At 41.9% G+C, this 20,652-nt stretch overlaps 1 protein-coding gene across 1 annotated transcript; it reads right to left on the bottom strand.

Annotated features, from left to right (window-relative positions):
* Window positions 1-14,111: 14,111 nt before the first annotated feature.
* Window positions 14,112-17,877, bottom strand: LOC139833143 (expansin-A17-like). The gene is made up of 4 exons (XM_071823317.1): window positions 17,852-17,877; window positions 15,968-16,285; window positions 15,731-15,753; window positions 14,112-14,854 (listed from the first exon to the last, which is right to left on the bottom strand). Exons 1-4 carry the CDS (start codon window positions 17,875-17,877, stop codon window positions 14,217-14,219), a joined length of 1,005 nt encoding a protein of 334 aa, XP_071679418.1. The 3' UTR covers window positions 14,112-14,216.
* Window positions 17,878-20,652: the final 2,775 nt, after the last annotated feature.

Genomic DNA, 20,652 nt, shown 5'->3' with positions numbered 1-20,652 from the left:
GGCTTCGGTTAACGGCCCAATGTTCTTCTCTAACAATATGCATACTCAAACCATTTGATCATGATAAATCACCCTTACTTCAGACAAGACGAACATGCATAGCAACTCACAGGATATTCAGCAAAGGTGTAAAAAGTTGATGGCGTCCCCAGAAACATGGTTACCGCTCAACAAGCAACTTATAAGAAATAAGATACATAAGCGACATATTCAATACCACAATAGTTTTTAAGCTATTTTCCCATGAGCTATGTATTGCAAAGACAAAGAATGAAATTTTAAAGGTAGCACTCAAGTAATTTACTTTGGAATGGCAGAAAAATACCACATACTAGGTAGGTCTGGTGGACACAAATGGCATAGGTTTTGGCTCAAGGTTTTGGATGCACGAGAAGAATTCCCTCTCAGTACAAGGCTTTGGCTAGCAAGGTTGTTTGAAGCAAACACAAGTATGAACCGGTACAGCAAAACTTACATAAGAACATATTGCAAGCATTATAAGACTCTACACTGTCTTCCTTGTTGTTCAAACACTTCACCAGAAAATATCTAGACTTTTAGAGAGACCAATCATGCAATCCAAATTTCAACAAGCTCTACGGTAGTTCTCCACTAATAGGTTTAAACTACATGATGCAAGAGCTTAAACATGACCTATGAGAGCTCAAAACAATTGCCAAGTATCAAATTATTCAAGACAATATACCAATTACCACATGAAGCACTTTCTGTTTCCAGCCAAATAGCAATTAACGAAGCAGTTTTCAACTCCGCCATGAACATTAAAAGTAAAACTAAGAACACCAGTGTTCATATGAAACAGCGGAGCGTGTCTCTCTCACATACAAAGAATGCTAGGATCCGAGTTTATTCAAACAAAAACAAAAATAAAAGCAAACAGACGCTCCAAGTAAAGCACATAAGATGTGACTGAATAAAAATATAGTTTCACTAGAGGTGACCTGATTAGTTGTCGATGAAGAAGGGGATGCCTTGGGCATCCCCAAGCTTAGGTGCTTGAGTCTTCTTGAAATATGCAGGGATAAACCACGGGGACATCCCCAAGCTTAGACTTTTCACTCTTCTTGATAATATTGTATCATCCTCCTCTCTTGATCCTTGAAAACTTCCTCCACACCAAACTCAAAACAAACTCATTAGAGGGTTAGTGCATAATCAAAAATTCACATATTCAGAGGTGACATAATCATTCTTAACACTTCTGGACATTGCACAAAGCTACTGAAAGTTAATGGAACAAAGAAATCCATCAAACATAGCAAAACAGGCAATGCGAAATAAAAGGCAGAATCTGTCAAAACAGAACAGTCCGTAAAGACGAATTTTTCTAGGGCACTTAACTTGCTCAGATGAAAAAGCTCAAATTGAATGAAAGTTGCGTACATATCTGAGGATCACACACGTAAATTGGCAGATTTTTCTGAGTTACCTACAGACGGGGCTCCTTAATTTCGTGACAGTAAGAAATCTGTTTCTGTGCAGTAATCCAAATCTAGTATCAACCTTACTATCAAAGACTTTACTTGGCACAACAATGCAATAAAATAAAGATAAGGAGAGGTTGCTACAGTAGTAAAAACTTCCAAGACGCAACAAAACAGTAGCAAAATAAAAACATGGGTTATCTCCCAAGAAGTGCTTTCTTTATAGCCATTAAGATGGGCTCAGTGATTTTAATGATGCTCACATAAGGATGAGAGTTGAAGCAAAGAGAGCATCAAAAACAAATAAGAAACACTTTTAAGTCTAACCCACTTCCTATGAAAAGGAATCTTGTACACAAATAAATTCATTAAGAACAAAGTGCCAAGCATAGGAAGATAAAACACGAGTAACTTCAAAATTTTCAGCATGTAGAGAGGTGTTTTAGTACCATGAAAATTTCTACAACCATATTTTTCTCTCTCATAATAACTTTCAGTAGCATCATGAACAAACTCAACAATATAACTATCACATGAAACATTCTTATCATGAGCTACATGCATAAAATTATTACTCTCCTCATAAGCATAGTCATTACTATTAATTGTAGTGGGAGCAAATTCAATAAAATAGCTATCATTATTATTCTCATCACCATAATCATCATATATAGGAGGCATATTGTAATCATAATTAATCTTCTCCTCAATAGTAGGTGGACTGAAAATATGATAGTCATCATTGTAATCATCATATATAGGAGGTAAAGTATCATCAAAGTAAGTTTTCTCCTTCATGCTTGGGGGACTAAAAATATCATGCTCCTCAAAACCAGCTTCCCCAAGCTTAGAATTTTCCATAGCATTAGCAACAATGGTGTTCAAAGCATTCATACTAATAACATTGCCATCAGCATGCATATAAAGTTCCATAGGTTTTTTAATTTTCTCTTCAAACACCTCATGTCCTAACTCAAGATAAATACTATAAAGATCTCTAATATTTTTGTTGTTTTCCATTAAGCCTAACTAGTGAAAATAAAAACAAGAAACAAAAAGATATAATTGCAGGATCTAAAGGAAATACCTTCGAGCACTCACACACCGGCAACAGTGCTAGGAAATAGCTTAGTAGTCGGAGGATGTGAATACCTTTTACCTTACCTCCCCGGCAACGGCGCCAGAAAATTGCTTGATGTCTACGCACGCTTCTATTCCTGTAGACAGTGTTGGGCCTCCAAGAGCAGAGGTTTGTAGAACAGCAGCAAGTTTCTCTTAAGTGAATCACCCAAGGTTTATCGAACTCAGGGAGGTAGAGGTCAAAGATATTCCTCTCAAGCAACCCTGCAATTAAGATACAAGAAGTCTCTTGTGTCCCCAACACACCTAATACACTTGTCAGATGTATAGGTGCACTAGTTCGGCGAAGAGATAGTGAAATACAAGTAATATGGATGATTGTAAGTAGTAATTGCAATCTGAAATAAAGATGGCAACAAGCAAACATGTAGCAGAACTTGATGGAAACGGTGTTTCAATACTTAGAAGCAAGGCCTAGGGATCATACTTTCACTAGTGGACACTCTCAACATTGCAATCATAATGGAATATAAATATAAGCACTTCACTATGCTATTCTGAATTACTCTCTGGCGGGATAACAAACACTAATTCACCGTGTAGGGCTGCAAAAGCAAACCTTAAAGATGCATTCCCAAGTACTAATAAACACCCCACGCTGTCACTGTGAGCATTCAGAGGAGGTACTAACACACCACAATTTCATAGAGACATCCAACTCAAATCATAACCCAGTGAACAAGTATTCTGTGAAATATAGCCTAAGAGACCCACACGGTGCACACACTGTCACCTTTACACACGTGGGACAAGGAGTCTCCGAAGATCACATAAGTAAAATCCACTTGAATAGCATAACGACATCTAGATTACAAAGCTCATCATATGGATCTCAATCATGTAAGGCAGCTCATGAGATCATTGTATGGAAGTACATGGGAGAGAGAGATTAACCACATAGCTACCGGTAAAGCCCTTAGCCTCGGGGGAGAACTACCCCCTCCTCATCATGGGAGACAGCAGCGGCGATGAAGATGGCGGTGGTGTCGATGGAGATGGCTTCCGGGGGCAATTCCCCGTCCCGGCAGCGTGCCGGAACAGAGACTTCTGTCCCCCGAACTTGGCTTCGCGATGGCGGCGGCTGCATAACTTTTCTCGTATCGTGGCTTATCTTTTTAGGGTTTTCACGATGGAGAGTTTAAATAGGCGGAAGGGCAGAGTTGGTGGAGGCACGGGGGCCCCACACCATAGGCTGGCGCGGGCCCCATGCTGGCCGCGCCGCCTTATGGTGAGGGCGCCTTGTGGCCCCACTTCGTATCCTCTTCGGTCTTCTGGAAGCTCCGTGGAAAAATAAGACCCTGGGGCGTTAATTTCGTCCAATTCCGAGAATATTTGCTGTGTAGGATTTCTGAAACCAAAAACAGCACAAAACATGAACTGGTGCTTCGGCATCTCCTTAATAGGTTAGTGCCGGAAAATGCATATAAATGATATAAAGTGTGTATAAAACATGTGAGTATTGTCATAAAACTAGCATGGAACATAAGAAATTATGGATACATTTGAGACGTATCATCCCCTTGTAAGAAGTAGATATGGATTGATCAACCAAGCATACCACTGATAACCCACAAGTATAGGGGATCGCAGCAGTCTTCGTGGGTAGTAAAACCCAATTTATTGATTCGACACAAGGGGAGACAAAGAATACTTGAAAGCCTTAACAACGGAGTTGTCAATTCAGCTGCACCTGGAAACAGACTTGCTCGCAAGAGTTAATCAGTAGTGATAGTTTTATAGCGTAGAGATAGTAAAATAACAAAGCAGTGATTATAGTAAACAGCGGGATTAAAATACTGTAGGCACGGGGACGGATAACGGGCGTTGCATGGATGAGAGAAACTCATGTAACAATCAAGCAGGGCATTTGCAGATAATAATAAAACGGTGTCTAAGTACAAAGCAATCAATAGGCATGTGTTCCAATTATAGTCGTACGTGCTCGCAATGAGAAACTTGCACAACATCTTTTGTCCTACCAGCCGGTGGCAGCCGGGCCTCAAGGGAATCTACTGGATATTAAGGTACTCCTTTTAATAGAGTACCGGAGCAAAGCATTAACACTCCGTGAACACATGTGATCCTCACATCACTACCATCCCCTCCGGTTGTCCCGATTTCTGTCACTTCGGGGCCATTGGTTCCGGACAGCGACATGTGTATACAACTTGCAGGTAAGACCATAAACAATGAATATCATGATGAAATAATAACATGTTCAGATCTGAGATCATGGCACTCGGGCCCTAGTGACAAGCATTAAGCATAAGAAGTTGCAACAATATCATCAAAGTACCAATTACAGACACTAGGCACTATGCCCTAACAATCTTATACTATTACATGACCAATCTCATCCAATCCCTACCATCCCCTTCAGCCTACAGCGGGGGAATTACTCACACATGGATGGGGGTAACATGGCTGGTCGATGGAGAGGTGTCGGTGGTGATGATGGCGATGATCTCCTCCAATTCCCCGTCCCGGCAGAGTGCCAGAACGGAGACTTCTGGCTCCCGAGACGGAGTTTCGCGACGTGGCGGCGTTCTGGAGGGTTTCTGGCGACTTCCACTTCTCCCCGTGCGTTTTTAGGTCGAAGGCAATAAGTAGTCCGAAAGAGGGCGTCGGGGGCCAGCCGAGGCCGCCACACACTAGGGCCGCGCGGGCCCCTCCTGGGCCACGCCGGCCTAGTGTGTGGGGCCCTCGGGCCCCCACCTGGCTTGCCCTTCTGGCTCCGTCAGTATTCTGGGAAAATAGGACCTTTCGCATAAATTCCGAGGATTTTCCTGAAAGTTGAATTTCTGCACAAAAACGAGACACCAGAACAGTTCTGCTGAAAACAGCGTTAGTCCGTGTTAGTTGCATCCAAAATACACAAATTAGAGGCAAAACAATAGCAAAAGTGTTCGGGAAAGTAGATACGTTTTGGACGTATCAACTCCCCCCAAGCTTAGCTTATTGCTTGTCCTCAAGCAATTCAGTTAACAACTGAGCGATAAAAGAACTTTCACGAACACATTCGTTCATATGATGTAAATATTCTCATGCTATGGCTAACACTTAGGCAGTTCATAATAAGATACATGCAAATAAGATCATCCAATAGCTATGTCAATCATGGAAAAGTACCAACAATTAATAATAAGCATCATGAATCATGTATATAAGCAGGATTGCAATGTTCATAAAAGAGTATGATAGAGTGGTATCTCGCTTGCCCATATTTGATCAGCAAAACATAAATGCTCAGGCACCTCTGAAGTTCATAGAAAGACTAGAAATAGTGATTGTCAAAGATAAAAGCATCAAAGTTATACCACAATTAATCATATTTTGGGACAAGCATATTATACTAAGAATGACAGTTGTGCTCTCAAGAAAGTGCTCAAAGAAAGGATGGAGACTCAATGTAAAAGTAAAAGATTGATCCTTCGCAGAGGGAAGCAGGGATTAACATGCGCTAGAGATTTCATTTGTAAAACAGGAGTAAGATTATTTTGAGAGGTGTTTGTTGTTGTCAACGAATGGTAATGGGTACACTAACTACCTCGTCAACCAGACTTTCAAGAGCGGCTCCCATGAAACTTTATTTTTGGGTGGCACTCCTTCCAACCTTGCTTTCACAAACCATGGCTAACCGAATCTTCGGGTGCCTGCCAACAATCTCATACCATGAAGGAGTGCCTTTTTATTTTAGTTTTATTTAGATGACACTCCTCCCCACCTTTGCTTTCTCAAGCCATGGCTAACCGAATCCTCGGGTGCCAACCAACAATCACATACCATGGAGGAGTGTCTATTTATAAATTTATGAAGGTTAATTAATTTGGGGCTGGGAACCCCGTTGCCAGCTCCTTTTGCAAAATTATTGGATAAGCGGATGTGCCACTAGTCCATATGAAAGTCCGTCAAGAGTAAATGACAAGGTTGAAAGATAAACACCACATACTTCCTCATGAGCTATGAAACATTAACACAAATTGAGAAGCATTTTGAAGGTTTAAAGGTAGTGCATGAGAATTTACTTGGAATGGTTTGAAATGCCATGCATAGGTATTTATGGTGGACACTTTGGAACAACTTGGTTTTCATGTGTTTGGAGGCACGAGCAGCGTTCCCGCTCAGTACAAGTGAAGGCTAGCAATAGACTAGGAAGCGGCAATCAAGAGAGCAGTAACTGTCATAATCATGCTTGCGGCAAAATAGATTAACTGAGGCATAGAAGTGATACAAGAACTCTGAGGCAATGTAAATCATTGAGGCTTAATTGACTCTTGTTCAGTCATATGCATGCGTGAGCATGTGCCAAGTTATTTCAAATGAATTATTCAGAGGAGGATACCACAATATCATACCTATTTATGAATAAAACAATGCAAGCAAACATCCATGACATGCTACTCATATTAATAAATTGGAGCTAAACATGAGAGATCATGAACTACTAGACTTTCTTAAATGACATATACCTCACATGAACCAACCAAGCATGCTCACATGGATGAGTGTATGTACAAAAATGAAAACAAATAGAGTTCATACCAGCCTCTCACCACAATCAGATTATCGTAGATCGTCATTATTGCCTTTTCACTTGTGTAGCTTGAATAATATGGAACGAAAACCACGCTCCATCCACCGAAGACCATTGAACTCATAAAGAACTTTACAAAACCAAAGAATAACAGCAAATATTTTTGGTGTTTTCGAATTTGGAAACAAGAACAAAAGGAAGCAAGCAAACAAAGCAAAATCTTTTTGGGTTTTCTTATAGCAAACTAGCAATAGCAAATAAAGCAAGATAAAATCAAGAAACTAAAATAAACAAGTGGTGAAGAGAAACAACAGAAATATTTTTGGTCTTTTTGTGTTTTAGGAAAGAAACAAAGTAAGAATAAGAAAATGAAAACTAAAAGAAACACAGAAAAGCAGGATGGCAGAAATCTGCCAAAACCTGACAGCAGTACAGAAATCGATTTTTACAAAAATCTTCCGCTGCTCAGCTCGAAAAGTGTTCAACTAATGAAAGTTAGATAACAACCTGGGGAACATGCACAAAAATTGGCAGCTCAAAATAACTTTCTGGCTGTGCGCACGAATGTTTCTAGTAACAGTTCAGAATCTGTTTTCAGGCAGCACCTCCCCAAATATCATCTTCCTTTCATTAGAAAACCACTCAAAGAAACTAAACAAGTATGTACAAGTATCCAGCAACCATAATATGCAAAGAATGAGTGATGCCGGTATACCTCCCCCCAAGCTTAGGTTTTTTGCCTAAGTGGAGATCAATCCCATGGTGCCCATGAAGTAGCACCTCCGTAGTACGAAGATGGATCATATTCCGGGTATGTGCTAGAAGAAGCACCCGGATACGTGACGGTGTAGTCGTAGGAGGGCTCGGCGTCCTCGGAGTCATGCTGCTGGTGGAAGCCTTGTATCTTCAATTGCTCATCCACCTCCTCCTTAGTGCGCGACCATGGTTTCCTGTCAATACTGAACAAATCTGGCTGCGGCAAAAGGATTTCCCTCTCTTCCCCGTCAGCAAACAATATTCTATAGACAATCTTATCTAAACTAGAGTCGGTTGTAACAAATTGATGACTCTTCATAGCAGCAATATCGATCCTCATAGGAGTTATTTTTACATCATTAGGGTCAAGAGGAAGCTCTAAATATGCTAAAACGCGTGAAGCAATAATTCCTCCAAATATAGGCCCCTTGTTAGACAAGCGGCGAGCAACAAGAGCACCAAGATGATAAGGCGTGTCCCCAGTGAGTGCAGCAATTAAGAAACCAAGGTGATAGCTAGATATGTTACTAGTGTTCTCCCTACCAAGAATGCTAGTGCCAATGTAATAAGCAAAATACTTAATGGCGGGGAGTTGGATGTTTCTTATCTTGCCACGCTGAATGGTGCGACAATCATCATTGGTGATCCCTCGATAGAGCTCCAGCAATTCCTTGGGGTTGTCCTCGATCTTCCTTGCTGTACCTACAGGGACAATACCCAATGCAGCACAAATTTTTTCCAACTTCATAGTAATAGGTTTACCATAGATCTTGAATGAAACTGTCGGGCGAAAGTGCTTATTGCTGAACTTGAAGCTCTCCACAAAGATATTAGTGAGCGTGTAGTATTGCTCACTCTCATCTCCCACATAGGTGGTTAAACCCGCCCTACCGACGAGGGTCAAGAAATCATCCAACAAACCTGCATTTCTCAAAAAGTCATAACATGGGAAGGATGAAGCATTAGGGACTCCATTGTCCTCCTCGGGTGCGAAGCTTGGTGCGATGAGATCCTCATTGTAGGATTGCCTGAATCGGGTGGATGACCTCGAGGGCCTCCCCGTGCTTGTTGTCTCCCCTTGGAACACTTCTCCAAAGTTGAAGTTGTCCATCCCCCTTTTCTGAAATTTTTCAACAAACAATATAAAATCTGATTCGGTGACATATAATTGAGGGAAACTACCATAGGAACTTGCTAGAGTACTAATCATGCATCAAAACTAGTTTCTACCACTTAGAACAAGCATGCAAGCTCACTAAACATGTTACCTACAGCAGCAAAATATTCAAGATATACTCAACCAAACAAAATTCTACTTGGATGGTTGGAGGAGTCACATACCGAAGAGCAAATGTGCCAAATTTCAGACAGAAATCTGGGCTGAGCAAAGAGATCGAGAAATCTGGAGCTCTTGAGCAAAAACGCGAGTGAGAGGAACCTGGTGCTAGTTTTTTCGGGAGAGAGAAGAATGTGGGAGGAGTGAAGTGGGGCAAAGGGGGACCCACACACCAGGGTGGCGCGCTCCCCTTGCAGGCCGCGCCGGCCTGTGGGGTGCCACCCTGGGGTGCCCCACTGGTCATCCCTGTGTGCTCCTGTGCCTCGTCGAAAAATAGGACCAACGGTATAATTTTTGTGGATTTTTGAAAACTTTGAAAAATGCACATTTCTGGGTATTAAGTTTATTATTACTGGCCAGGAATTTTTTTGAAATCTCTAACTAACTAAGGAACTTTACAAAACAAAAGTGCTACAGCAAGTAGAACAAATGGAGGAAGAAAGAGATGTTGTTTACCTCCTCTATGCATATAAAAAGTATTTGTTAACAAGGTTGATCAAGTCTTGCCACCAAATAAATTTTACATAGCATAAGAAGAAATAAACCTCAAATCAATCATGTTACCTTGAATTGTATTGATATGGATCCAATCACAAGAGTTTGATATTCTTCTTTAGGCTCATATATAGGACAATCAATGGTTCCCACTTTGATAGTTCTCACATTAGAAATTGTATTAACTCCACATGCTTTCTCAATCCTCTTGGGAAAATAAACGGTATGCTCCTTGTCATCAACATTGAAAGTAACTTTTCCTTTATTGCAATCAATAACAGCCCCTGCGGTGTTAAGAAAAGGTCTCCCAAGAATAATAGACATATTATCATCTTCAGGCATTTCCAACACAACAAAATCAGTTAATATCAAGCAGTTATTAGTAACTTGAACAGGAACATCCTCACATATACCAACAGGAATAGCAGTAGATTTATCAGCCATTTGCAAAGATATATCAGTCGGTATCAACTTATCTAAATAAAGTCTCTTATAAAGAGAGAAAGGCATAACACTAACACCCGCTCCCAAATCACATAGAGCAGTTCTAACATAATTATTCTTAATAGAACAAGGAATAGTCGGTATACCTGGGTCGCCAAGCTTCTTTGGAACCTTACCATTAAAAGAGTAATTAGCAAGCATAGTGGAAATCTCCTCATTAGGAATTTTCCTTTTGTTAGACACAATATCTTTCATATACTTTGAATAAGGAGGCAATTTAATAGCATCAGTTAAAGGGATTTGCAAGAATAAAGGTTTCATCCAATCACAAAATTTATTATAGTGTTCTTCTTCCTTTGATTTTAATTTCTTAGCAGGAAAAGGCATTTGCTTTTGCACCCAAGGTTCCCTTTCATTACCATGTTTCTTAGCAATAAAATCTTCTTTAGTATACTTCTTATTTTTAGCATGCTTTTCAGGTTATTCTTCAACCTCTTCTTTATCAGAAGCATCATTCTTATCATTATCTTTATCATGTTCATTACCACTTTCAGTTTCAGCATCGAAAATAGAAATACTATTAGGATCATTAACAGGCTCAGAGGATTCCACAACAGTTTTATGTTTCTTTTTCTTTTTCTTAGATGGAGCACTAGTTTCAGTTCGTTGAGAATCTTGTTCAATTCTTTTGGGATGCCCTTCAGGATATAGAGGATCCTGGGTAGAGACACCACCTCTAGTTGTTACTTCATAAGCATGTTTCTCTTTAGAATTATTTTTTAATAAGTCATTTTGCACTTCAGTAAGTTGATCAATTTGAGTTTGAACCATTTGAAAATGTTTAACAAGCATCTTAACATCATTGGAGGTTCTCTCTACAATACCATGCAATTCACCAATAGCTCGAGAATTTTCCATTAAGTGATTCTCTACTCTCATATTAAAATTTTCTTGCTTAACAATATAATTATCAAACTCATCTAAGCATTGCGCAGGAGGTTTTGAATACGGAATATCTTCCCTAGTAAAGCGCTGAAGGGAGTTTACCTCAATCATGGATGAAGGGGGAATTATCTCACATATGTCTTCTATGGGAGGTAGATTCTTCACATCTTCAGATTTAATACCTTTCTCCTTGAGAGACTTCTTGGCTTCCCTCATATCTTCATCATTCAATTTAATTAAACCCCTCTTCTTCAATATTGGCGTTGGAATTGGTTCAGGCGTAGTCCAATCATCATGATTCCGGCCTATTTTAGCCAATAATTCTTCAGCTTCGTCTGGAGTTCTTTTCCTGAAAACACAACCAGCACAACTATCCAAATATGCCCTAGACTCAATGGTTAGTCCACTATAAAATATATCAAGTAGATCATTCTTTTCTAAATCATGTCCAGGTCGAGCTCTGATAAGAGAACAAAATCTTGCCCAGGCCTCATGCAATTTCTCTTCATCTCCCTGGTCAAATCTATAAATTCTCTGTAAAGCAACATGTTGAGCACTAGCAGGAAAGTATTTTCGAAAGAAAACATCACGCAAATCAGTTGGACTTTTAATAGAACCAGGAGGCAAATTATTATACCAAGTTTTAGCATCATCCTTTAATGAGAAAGGAAAAAATTTAGCGACAAATAAGTACGCATCTTGACATCATCAGAAAACAAACTACTCATAGAAGAAAGTTCAATCATGTGTTCTACAGCACTTACTTTTTCAGTACCACAAAAGGGTGCTTTCTCTACAATAGCTATATGAGATAGATCAAGAGAAAAATCATAATCTTTATCCTTAATGCATATAGGAGATGTGGCAAATTTAGGATCAGGAGATAACTTATGTCTAACAGTATATTGTGTGAGAAACTTTTTAATTTTACTTGCATCAGCAGTACCATTGCATCTATTAATAAAATCATCATTAAGCTCCACATAATCTTCATCAGGATCATCACTAGAATAATCAAGTTCAGGTGAATTAACAGGTGTAGTAGCATTAGGAGTTTCAGTATTTTCAATTTGTCTAGACCTAGCAATTGTAGCATCTAGAAAAGATCCCAATGAACCACTATCATCAAGCACAGCAGAAACATTATCAATATTATGAGAGTTTTCAGATTCAGCAGAAGTACCAGCAAGTGAAGCTTGTGGCGGTGAAACAAGTCGACTTATCACAGATGGTGAATCAAGAGTAGCAGAGGTACTCAGAGTTGTACCTTTTCTTGTAGTGGATGGTAATATGGCGACTTTAGGATCGCGAGGTTTACCCATGATGGAGAATTTGCAGCGAACAATATCAATCCAAGTGAACTTCCAAATAAAGCTATGCTCCCCGGCAACGGCGCCAGAAAACAGTCTTGATAACCCACAAGTATAAGGGATCGCAGCAGTCTTCGTGGGTAGTAAAACCCAATTTATTGATTCGACACAAGGGGAGACAAAGAATACTTGAAAGCCTTAACAACGGAGTTGTCAATTCAGCTGCACCTGGAAACAGACTTGCTCGCAAGAGTTTATCAGTAGTAACAGTTTCATAGCAGTAGCAGTAGTAAAATAGCAGCAGCAGTGATTATAGTAAACAGCAGGATTAAAATACTGTAGGCACGGGGACGGATAACGGGCGTTGCATGGATGAGAGAAACTCATGTAACAATCAAGCAGGGCATTTGCAGATAATAATAAAACGGTGTCTAAGTACAAAGCAATCAATAGGCATGTGTTTCAATTATAGTCGTACGTGCTCGCAGTGAGAAACTTGCACAACATCTTTTGTCCTACCAGCCGGTGGCAGCCGGGCCTCAAGGGAATCTACTGGATATTAAGGTACTCCTTTTAATAGAGTACCGGAGAAAAGCATTAACACTCCGTGAACACATGTGATCCTCACATCACTACCATCCCCTCCGGTTGTCCCGATTTCTGTCACTTCGGGGCCATTGGTTCCGGACAGCGACATGTGTATACAACTTGCAGGTAAGACCATAAACAATGAATATCATGATGAAATAATAACATGTTCAGATCTGAGATCATGGCACTCGGGCCCTAGTGACAAGCATTAAGCATAACAAGTTGCAACAATATCATCAAAGTACCAATTACGGACACTAGGCACTATGCCCTAACAATCTTATACTATTACATGACCAATCTCATCCAATCCCTACCATCCCCTTCAGCCTACAGCGGGGGAATTACTCACACATGGATGGGGGTAACATGGCTGGTCGATGGAGAGGTGTCGGTGGTGATGATGGCGATGATCTCCTCCAATTCCCCGTCCCGGCAGAGTGCCAGAACGGAGACTTCTGGCTCCCGAGACGGAGTTTCGCGATGTGGCGGCGTTCTGGAGGGTTTCTGGCGACTTCCACTTCTCCCCGTGCGTTTTTAGGTCGAAGGCAATAAGTAGTCCGAAAGAGGGCGTCGGGGGCCAGCCGAGGCCGCCACACACTAGGGCCGCGCGGGCCCCTCCTGGGCCGCGCCGGCCTAGTGTGTGGGGCCCTCGGGCCCCCACCTGGCTTGCCCTTCTGGCTCCGTCAGTATTCTGGGAAAATAGGACCTTTCGCATAAATTCCGAGGATTTTCCTGAAAGTTGGATTTCTGCACAAAAACGAGACACCAGAACAGTTCTGCTGAAAACAGCGTTAGTCCGTGTTAGTTGCATCCAAAATACACAAATTAGAGGCAAAACAATAGCAAAAGTGTTCGGGAAAGTAGATACGTTTTGGACGTATCAACCACCAGTTAATTGGTATTCAATTTCAAATAGCATATATGATAAGGAAAGACATAATCCAACTTGCAACCGAAAAAAATCTCAGTTACAACTCAAATGCACGAATCACAATGTAAATCTAATGACGAATGACTCAATTGAGAACTAAGTTAGCTAGCAAAACCGTTTATTCAAAACACTCAATTTTAGTAAAACAAGACTGCAATAGACAAGAGAGAAACACACCCATGAAACATAGAAAATTAAGAGTCTGGTCCTGTAAACTGCTTAATTTTTTAATACAAGTAATGCATCGAGTTGATGCACTACAATTAACAGGGAGCATGTATATGGATCACCAGAAGTTATTTGATCCTTGGTAGCAGAGTCCAGTAGACCAACTTGCGGGGATGGCGTCAGCGACTATGATGGTCTGTTGCGGCGAGGAGCCACCGATGATCCTAACAGTGAGGGCCTTGGATTTGTCCATCGCGGCGTATGCCTGATATGTGATGCCCCAATTCTGCGACATCTGTACCCAGTCACCACCGGCCATCTTGACAGCCATCTCGCTAATATCACCGCCACCGGCGACATTCATGACGTGGAGTAGGAGCCAGTTGTTGTTTCCCTTGACGCAGAACCTGACTCCGCCAGACCTCTGGCAGGGGACACGGCGGAATTGGACAGGGATGATGCCGGCGACCTTGTCAGCAAGTGTTTTGAAGGATGGAGGCGCCAAATCAAAGTGTTGTCGCGGAGGATTGCACCAGCCACCATTGTCGTTAGGCTTGTTCTGGTTGGGCGGGCAGAGGTTGGTGCCTGTGATGATGATGGAAGGGGAGCCCTTAGTGCACCACTTGGACTTGACACACTGGATCTCGTAGCACCGCCCACACCCATCACCATCGGAGAACATCGGCGTGCTGAGGGCCGCCGTTCTCGTTGAATAGAGCTTCGCGATGTCACTGCCACTATACCCGCACGCACCGCCTGCATGTGCAATGTATGCAATCACGTTATCAATAATTTTAGCTTCTACAAAACACACGTGGTCATGCTTGCCTTTTGGTGGCTTCAGTTTTTGGCCTTCTCACACACTGAAAGAGGATATGTCCATAGATGAGTTTTTATCTAGTGTTAAATATGTTACTACTTATCTTCTAGACAATCCCAACAGTGACTAAGTAATCATTCTGATTAATGTCATCGGCGTCACTATGCATGAGTGCTTCAAGACAAGATCAAATTTTGATGAAAGTAACTTTACTGCCAAAAATCACCAGGTTATATATGATGATGGCCATACTAGCTTCTAGTGTTAGATTCTACTATAACGTATGGTTATATGTTATTTAGACATTTCAATATTAGTGCAGACAAAGAGAGTGTTGAAATGTTATCTTCAAGAGGTAGCATGGGAGAAAAAAATGATGCAAGTCTTAAATGGATGGTAACTAATGTTAGTAAACGAAGTGGATGTAATAACCTTTTGATAAGTATGAAACTATAGCCTAGTAATTATTGATGAAAAAATGATCAAAGCGTGACACACAAACTACGTTAAAGATCACATCGTAGCGAAGGCAACCGGAAAATGAAGTCATCAATCAGGTTACGGTTGGCACTATGGAAAAATCTGTTGTTGCCATGTGTCTACTACTTTGCAGTGCTTCAAAAATCGCGGAACATGGCAAACATAACATTTGTCGTGTTCAACATAGCTAGTTACATGGTAATAAAAAAGAACACGGTTAAAGCAATAAAAACACAGGGTACAGAAGTAAGCACAGTAAAATTCCAACAATACACCCAACAAAGAAAAATGACACGGCAAAGAGCCGCGCCACGTGTCCTCAGAAACCTCACCTAACGGGCATTGCCAGAATCTCCTGTAGTGTGGGGAGATAAAGAGTATGAAAATCCAAAACTGCCCAAATGTTTGGTAATTGGACTCATACGATGCAACGTGCATCATGCAGGTTGTATGTACGTGACACGTTCCATTCCATCTACTTGCATGCATGCAGGATCCCATGTACGTACCGAAGTCGTCGCCTTGGCCGGAGTCGTCGCCGTAGAAGGTGGCGCTGCCGTCCTGCCAACCAGACGCTTGGAAGCCCCCGTAACTGCTCGGACTTGGAGTCGACGGCGGCGGACTCGACTGGCGTGGCGGCGGACTCGCTTGGGGCAGCGGAGGCGGACTTGATTGGGGCGGCGCCGGCGGTGGACTCGGCTGAGGTGACGGGGGAGGCGGACTCGACTGGGGCGGCGGTGGCGGTGGACTCGACTGCGGTGGCGAATAGTACTGCTGAGTTAAGCTGGCGCCTGTCAGGTGAGCCGCCGCCATCAGGACCACCGCGACGACGGTCGCCCGATTCGTGGCCATGCTCCGGCCGATCGGTTTTCGTCGCCCTGGCCGTCCTGATCGCGAGCGAGCGAAAGGAAGTTTATAGCAGAGCGCTCAGATGAACCAACTCAGCTGGCGCGCATGAGTACGTCGTCTCCATGTCTAGCACATGCTCCATAGAAGATGGAGTTCGATCATGGCCGCACGACACGATTTCGTCTCCTCTATGAAGATACGGATCAAATCATCAATGCGTTGTCTTGTATGATAAACATAGCTACCTGGCATGTGTTTTGTTTTCAAACTGGATCAAATAAAGGCACTATTTAGATCAATCAAATGTTGAATTTTCCATGTAAGAAACGCTCAAAAAAACTATTTCTAGGAAATAAATGTATACTTGTCTTTTTGCTCTACACAAAAGGGGTACAAGTAGAATCTTTCCTTTTTCTATAGTTAATTACCTCCGTTCTACAATATAAGATTTTTAAGAAAGCTAGTTTCCGAACCGAGGTAGTATACTAGTATGAGTTAAAGAAGTGTATGTGATGGTGGGGATTTAGAAGTTGCGCCATGAAAATTTTGATGTGAGCCCAAACGACTTCTTTTTTGTCAAATCTGCCATCACCGTCCACTTTGATGTCTGACGTGTGTGCGTCCATGACGCGGCGATGGAACGGCCATGCTTTATGTTTTGGGAAAATGAATGTTAAATTGCAAATTTTGTTTTCAATTTGATCTTCTCTTAGTGAAAAAAAATCCTAACATGTTTATTACTCCGTCTCATGAAGGTTGTCTTAACTTTGTCTAAATTTGAATGTATATAGACATTATTTTGCATTAGATACATTTAAATTTTGATAAAGTTGAGATAAGTTTTATGAGACGGTGGGAGTAGTATACTTCCAACACTAAACCAGAACATATATGCACCCCTTTGCCAGGGCGGTTTGCAAACTGTGGTGTTTCTCAGGTTTGTTGACTATTGTCTTGGGCTGGACATGGTCCAACTGTCATCAAATGGGTTGCCAATTTGCTTTGTAACTACGTGTTGTCACCAGATTTGCACTAGTCTAAATGAATCAGCTAGCTAATGGTATAACCAAAATAAAATTAATTACCGGAAAACATGGCCACGAACTCAAACATGCATAGAAAAGATTGCAAGGGATATAGAATTAAGCAGGTATTTAAAACTGTAAGAAAAGGTCATCCTTATCTGACGAGGTGAGGATATCCTTACAGCACAAAAGATAGAACAAATCAATAATAATGCAAATTGGTATAATATCACATGTATGTGAATTTTTTATATATCAACACATCGTCTAGCCGACAAGATGAAGGGGATCACCCTGGCACGGCTTTTGCCTCTCGCCTTCCTCCTCATCTTCGCACTATGGACCTTCCCAAGATTTTTTGCATTTTCTTGAAAAGGATGGAAAACCTCTCAATCTCTGTATTGATTGATGATATTCTCTGTGTGAATTTGCATGTTAGTTCATGCATATGCAATCGAGGCGTGGTGGGCAAGTGATCAAACCAAAGGGAAAGGCATGTTAGCATCCAACTTTTCAACATGTTTGTTCAGGAGTCGCATCTCGCAACATCATGTTTCATGCACTTACTGCAACACTTACCTCCGGAACCCTCCTGGAGCACCCATGTCCAACCTGGCTGCTGGCTGATCCGTTGGATGCAAAATAACTGAGATGTCAATGAAACAAGGGTTACTTGTGTTCCTCGGAAAACAAGAAATATTTACGTTCCTATAGCTATGATGCATATGTCTCATTTTCATATCCCACTTTTCTAAAATAGTGAGGTACCTTTATTGTTGATTCCTTTTTGAAGACAATGCTACTGGAGAACATTTATCTCAACCTATATGTTGTCTAGGAAGGTGGTTCTACCAGTGTTGGTGCGCTAACTTTTCTATTTTCTATTTTTATTTTGTAATATTTTCTATCATGTTGTTGAAGAGACCAAGTGTAATTTGATACACTTTTGATATTAATGTATTGTACTTCATTTAAAAATCGTAAAAATAGTTTGGAGCTACCAGAGTGCTTATGCACACACAGGACCGGCCCGGCCCTAGGCATGTGCTACAGGTGAAACTACAATAGATGTTCCTTAGGCTAGTTGGAGCCTGTCAAAACCCTTTAATTAGCTGCCTTAAAGACATTATAATCCTTGTAGTAATCCCAAATGCAGGATATATTAAAACAAAGGGAGCATTATAACTACGGTTATAGTTTTCCTATTCCACAAAAGTCAGTGCAATTGATCATCTACTGATATAATGCGAACAATTAAGCCGAAAGAAAGGTGAAGTTATAACATGTATACCATACACAATAACACGACAAGAGTGTGTGGCATATATATCACGAACGCCGGTTATGTAGGAGTAGAATGACGCAACACAATAGTGCCTTCAAACCAGATCAGCTTTCACGGTGTCACATGAAAGGAAATATCACCATGCAAGCATATACTTGTGGCTTTCGGTGGCATGATGGACCGTCGCTTGTTAATGCTACGGTAGGTGAACTGGAGGTAGACTTTACCCCGTTGTGGATTGGACGCAACGTTCATAGTGTGTCTTATGTCGGAGACAGGTGAAGCGAACCCCGTTGACTAATCATGTCCACCTCGATGACTGGTGTGTGAGTGTGTCCCACCACTACCAAGCAAACACGTTTAGGGCTGGCGCTTCACGTCTTCTGCAATTGTACTACCTACAACTCCTAGTATTGATCTCTCCCAAACCTCACTCGACGAATATGCACGACACTCCCTTATGCTCAATCTCGCCCTGGGAGAAGGAACTGAGTCGGAGCACTCTCCTTCGATGGTCCTAGTTTGGAGCTCCACCACTCACGACGAGACCATACCGAGTTGGTAATAGGCGCCCAATCATTGACCCTTCGCAACCCCAGCTTTCTAGTGATGTTTCCTAGCTTGTCGACATCGATTTGGATCGAAATAGTGGGACATCGTAGACTTCAACTAGCCGCCGGAGAAAATATTTCTGTTTGTGTCAACCATCTCGATCATCCACCTAGTCTTTTGTCTGCATTGTATTATCAAGTCCGCCAACTAGTAAATGTAGCATGTCGTGCCTTGTCCCTTACCGTTCAAGCCCGTCGGTGAGATTCACTGCTCCTTTGTGCAAAATCTACGTTAAAAATGTTACTAGCCGACATGCATGCCCCGCTTTCAGTATATTAGACCGTTAGGCCTAACCGTTACCGTTTTCCGTTTGAGCAGAATAAACTTACCTCGAGCAGAAGCATAATTTTGGCCTTTCCTTTTTATGCAATTATTTAATAAAGATAAAAACATATTTATATAATAATTTGGCATGCCATAACTTGTTAATTCGTAATAGAATTGACATGGTTCTTTTTGCTAAAAAAATATTTCAATATTTATTGCAATTTTTCTTTCGAGATCAAGGGTTCTCGGGGTTCAGCTGTTGTTGATAATTTTCCCTGCACCTAGACTGAAACTATTGTTCATTAACTCTAGTTTGTGGCACTTGTGTCAAATATAACATTTTTTGTTTGGGAATCACATTGAAGAAGAATAAGGATGTTTTCGTACAGAAGATGATAAACTCACCTCTCCATATATATGTCACTGCTAGCACAAACGATGATTGCGGAACTCTGAAATGCTCATGATGCGCCCATTCCGTGGAGCCAAGACTCTTCTGTGGAGCAATTCTTGAAGCAGAAGTAGATCATTGGATCATGGCTCCAGTTTATGGCGGGTGGTAAATTCATTAATTTCCGTGTCCTCAAAATATTCCAGTTTATGGAGTAGTGTGTGCTGATGGGGATACACCCATAGGGGGTGGGTCGCCAGTCCCACTCGTCATGAAGATGGAGGCCTGGGTGGACCGCCAGTCGCCCAAGCGACTGGACCCTAAGGCGACTAGGCCGTGATCCCGGGGTGAAGATTGCGAGAGGGGTGGCGAATCCCGGATTAGTAGCGACTGTTATGATTCGGAGTTATCTCCATGTAACCCTAGATCAGGGTGCCTATATAAACCCCCGAGCTTAAACCCTAGAGGATACATTACTTGAGATCCAATCTCCCCCCTGTAAGCTCTTGGCGTAGCCGCCGACTGAGCCCCCCCATTGTAATTCTCCACTGAGCAATAAGATCTAGTAGGACGTAGGCCTTTTACTCTCCGGAGGGGCTGAACCTGGGTAAACCCCTTGCGTCTTGTGCACCTCGACCCGCAGATGGCCGTGTCTCCTTGCCCCCGTATCAACGAAGTGCTACCCCCCGGTACTACCTGCTGTGGTTACATCCACGACAGTGGCGCCCACCGTGGGGCATGGGGCATCAAGCCTTCGAGCTGCGGCGAGGCCCTACTCGCCTACACGTCGGCCAAACTCGCCTCCACGCCGGCCGATCGTCTCCG

This window comes from Lolium perenne, chromosome 7, assembly GCF_019359855.2.
Source record: "Lolium perenne isolate Kyuss_39 chromosome 7, Kyuss_2.0, whole genome shotgun sequence".
Classification (NCBI taxonomy): domain Eukaryota; kingdom Viridiplantae; phylum Streptophyta; class Magnoliopsida; order Poales; family Poaceae; genus Lolium; species Lolium perenne.
This window is presented reverse-complemented; position numbering and strand designations above follow the sequence as displayed.

Excerpts from the sequence above, each read along its gene's own strand:
- LOC139833143 (XM_071823317.1), bottom strand. The coding sequence starts at position 17,877 with ATGGGTGCTCCAGGAGGGTTCCGGAG. Across the intron at positions 16,286-17,851 it reads GCTCCAGGAGGGTTCCGGAG|GACGGCCAGGGCGACGAAAA; the intron begins GTAAGTGTTGCA and ends GCTCGCGATCAG. Across the intron at positions 15,754-15,967 it reads CGGGGGCTTCCAAGCGTCTG|GAGATTCTGGCAATGCCCGT; the intron begins GTTGGCAGGACG and ends CCCACACTACAG.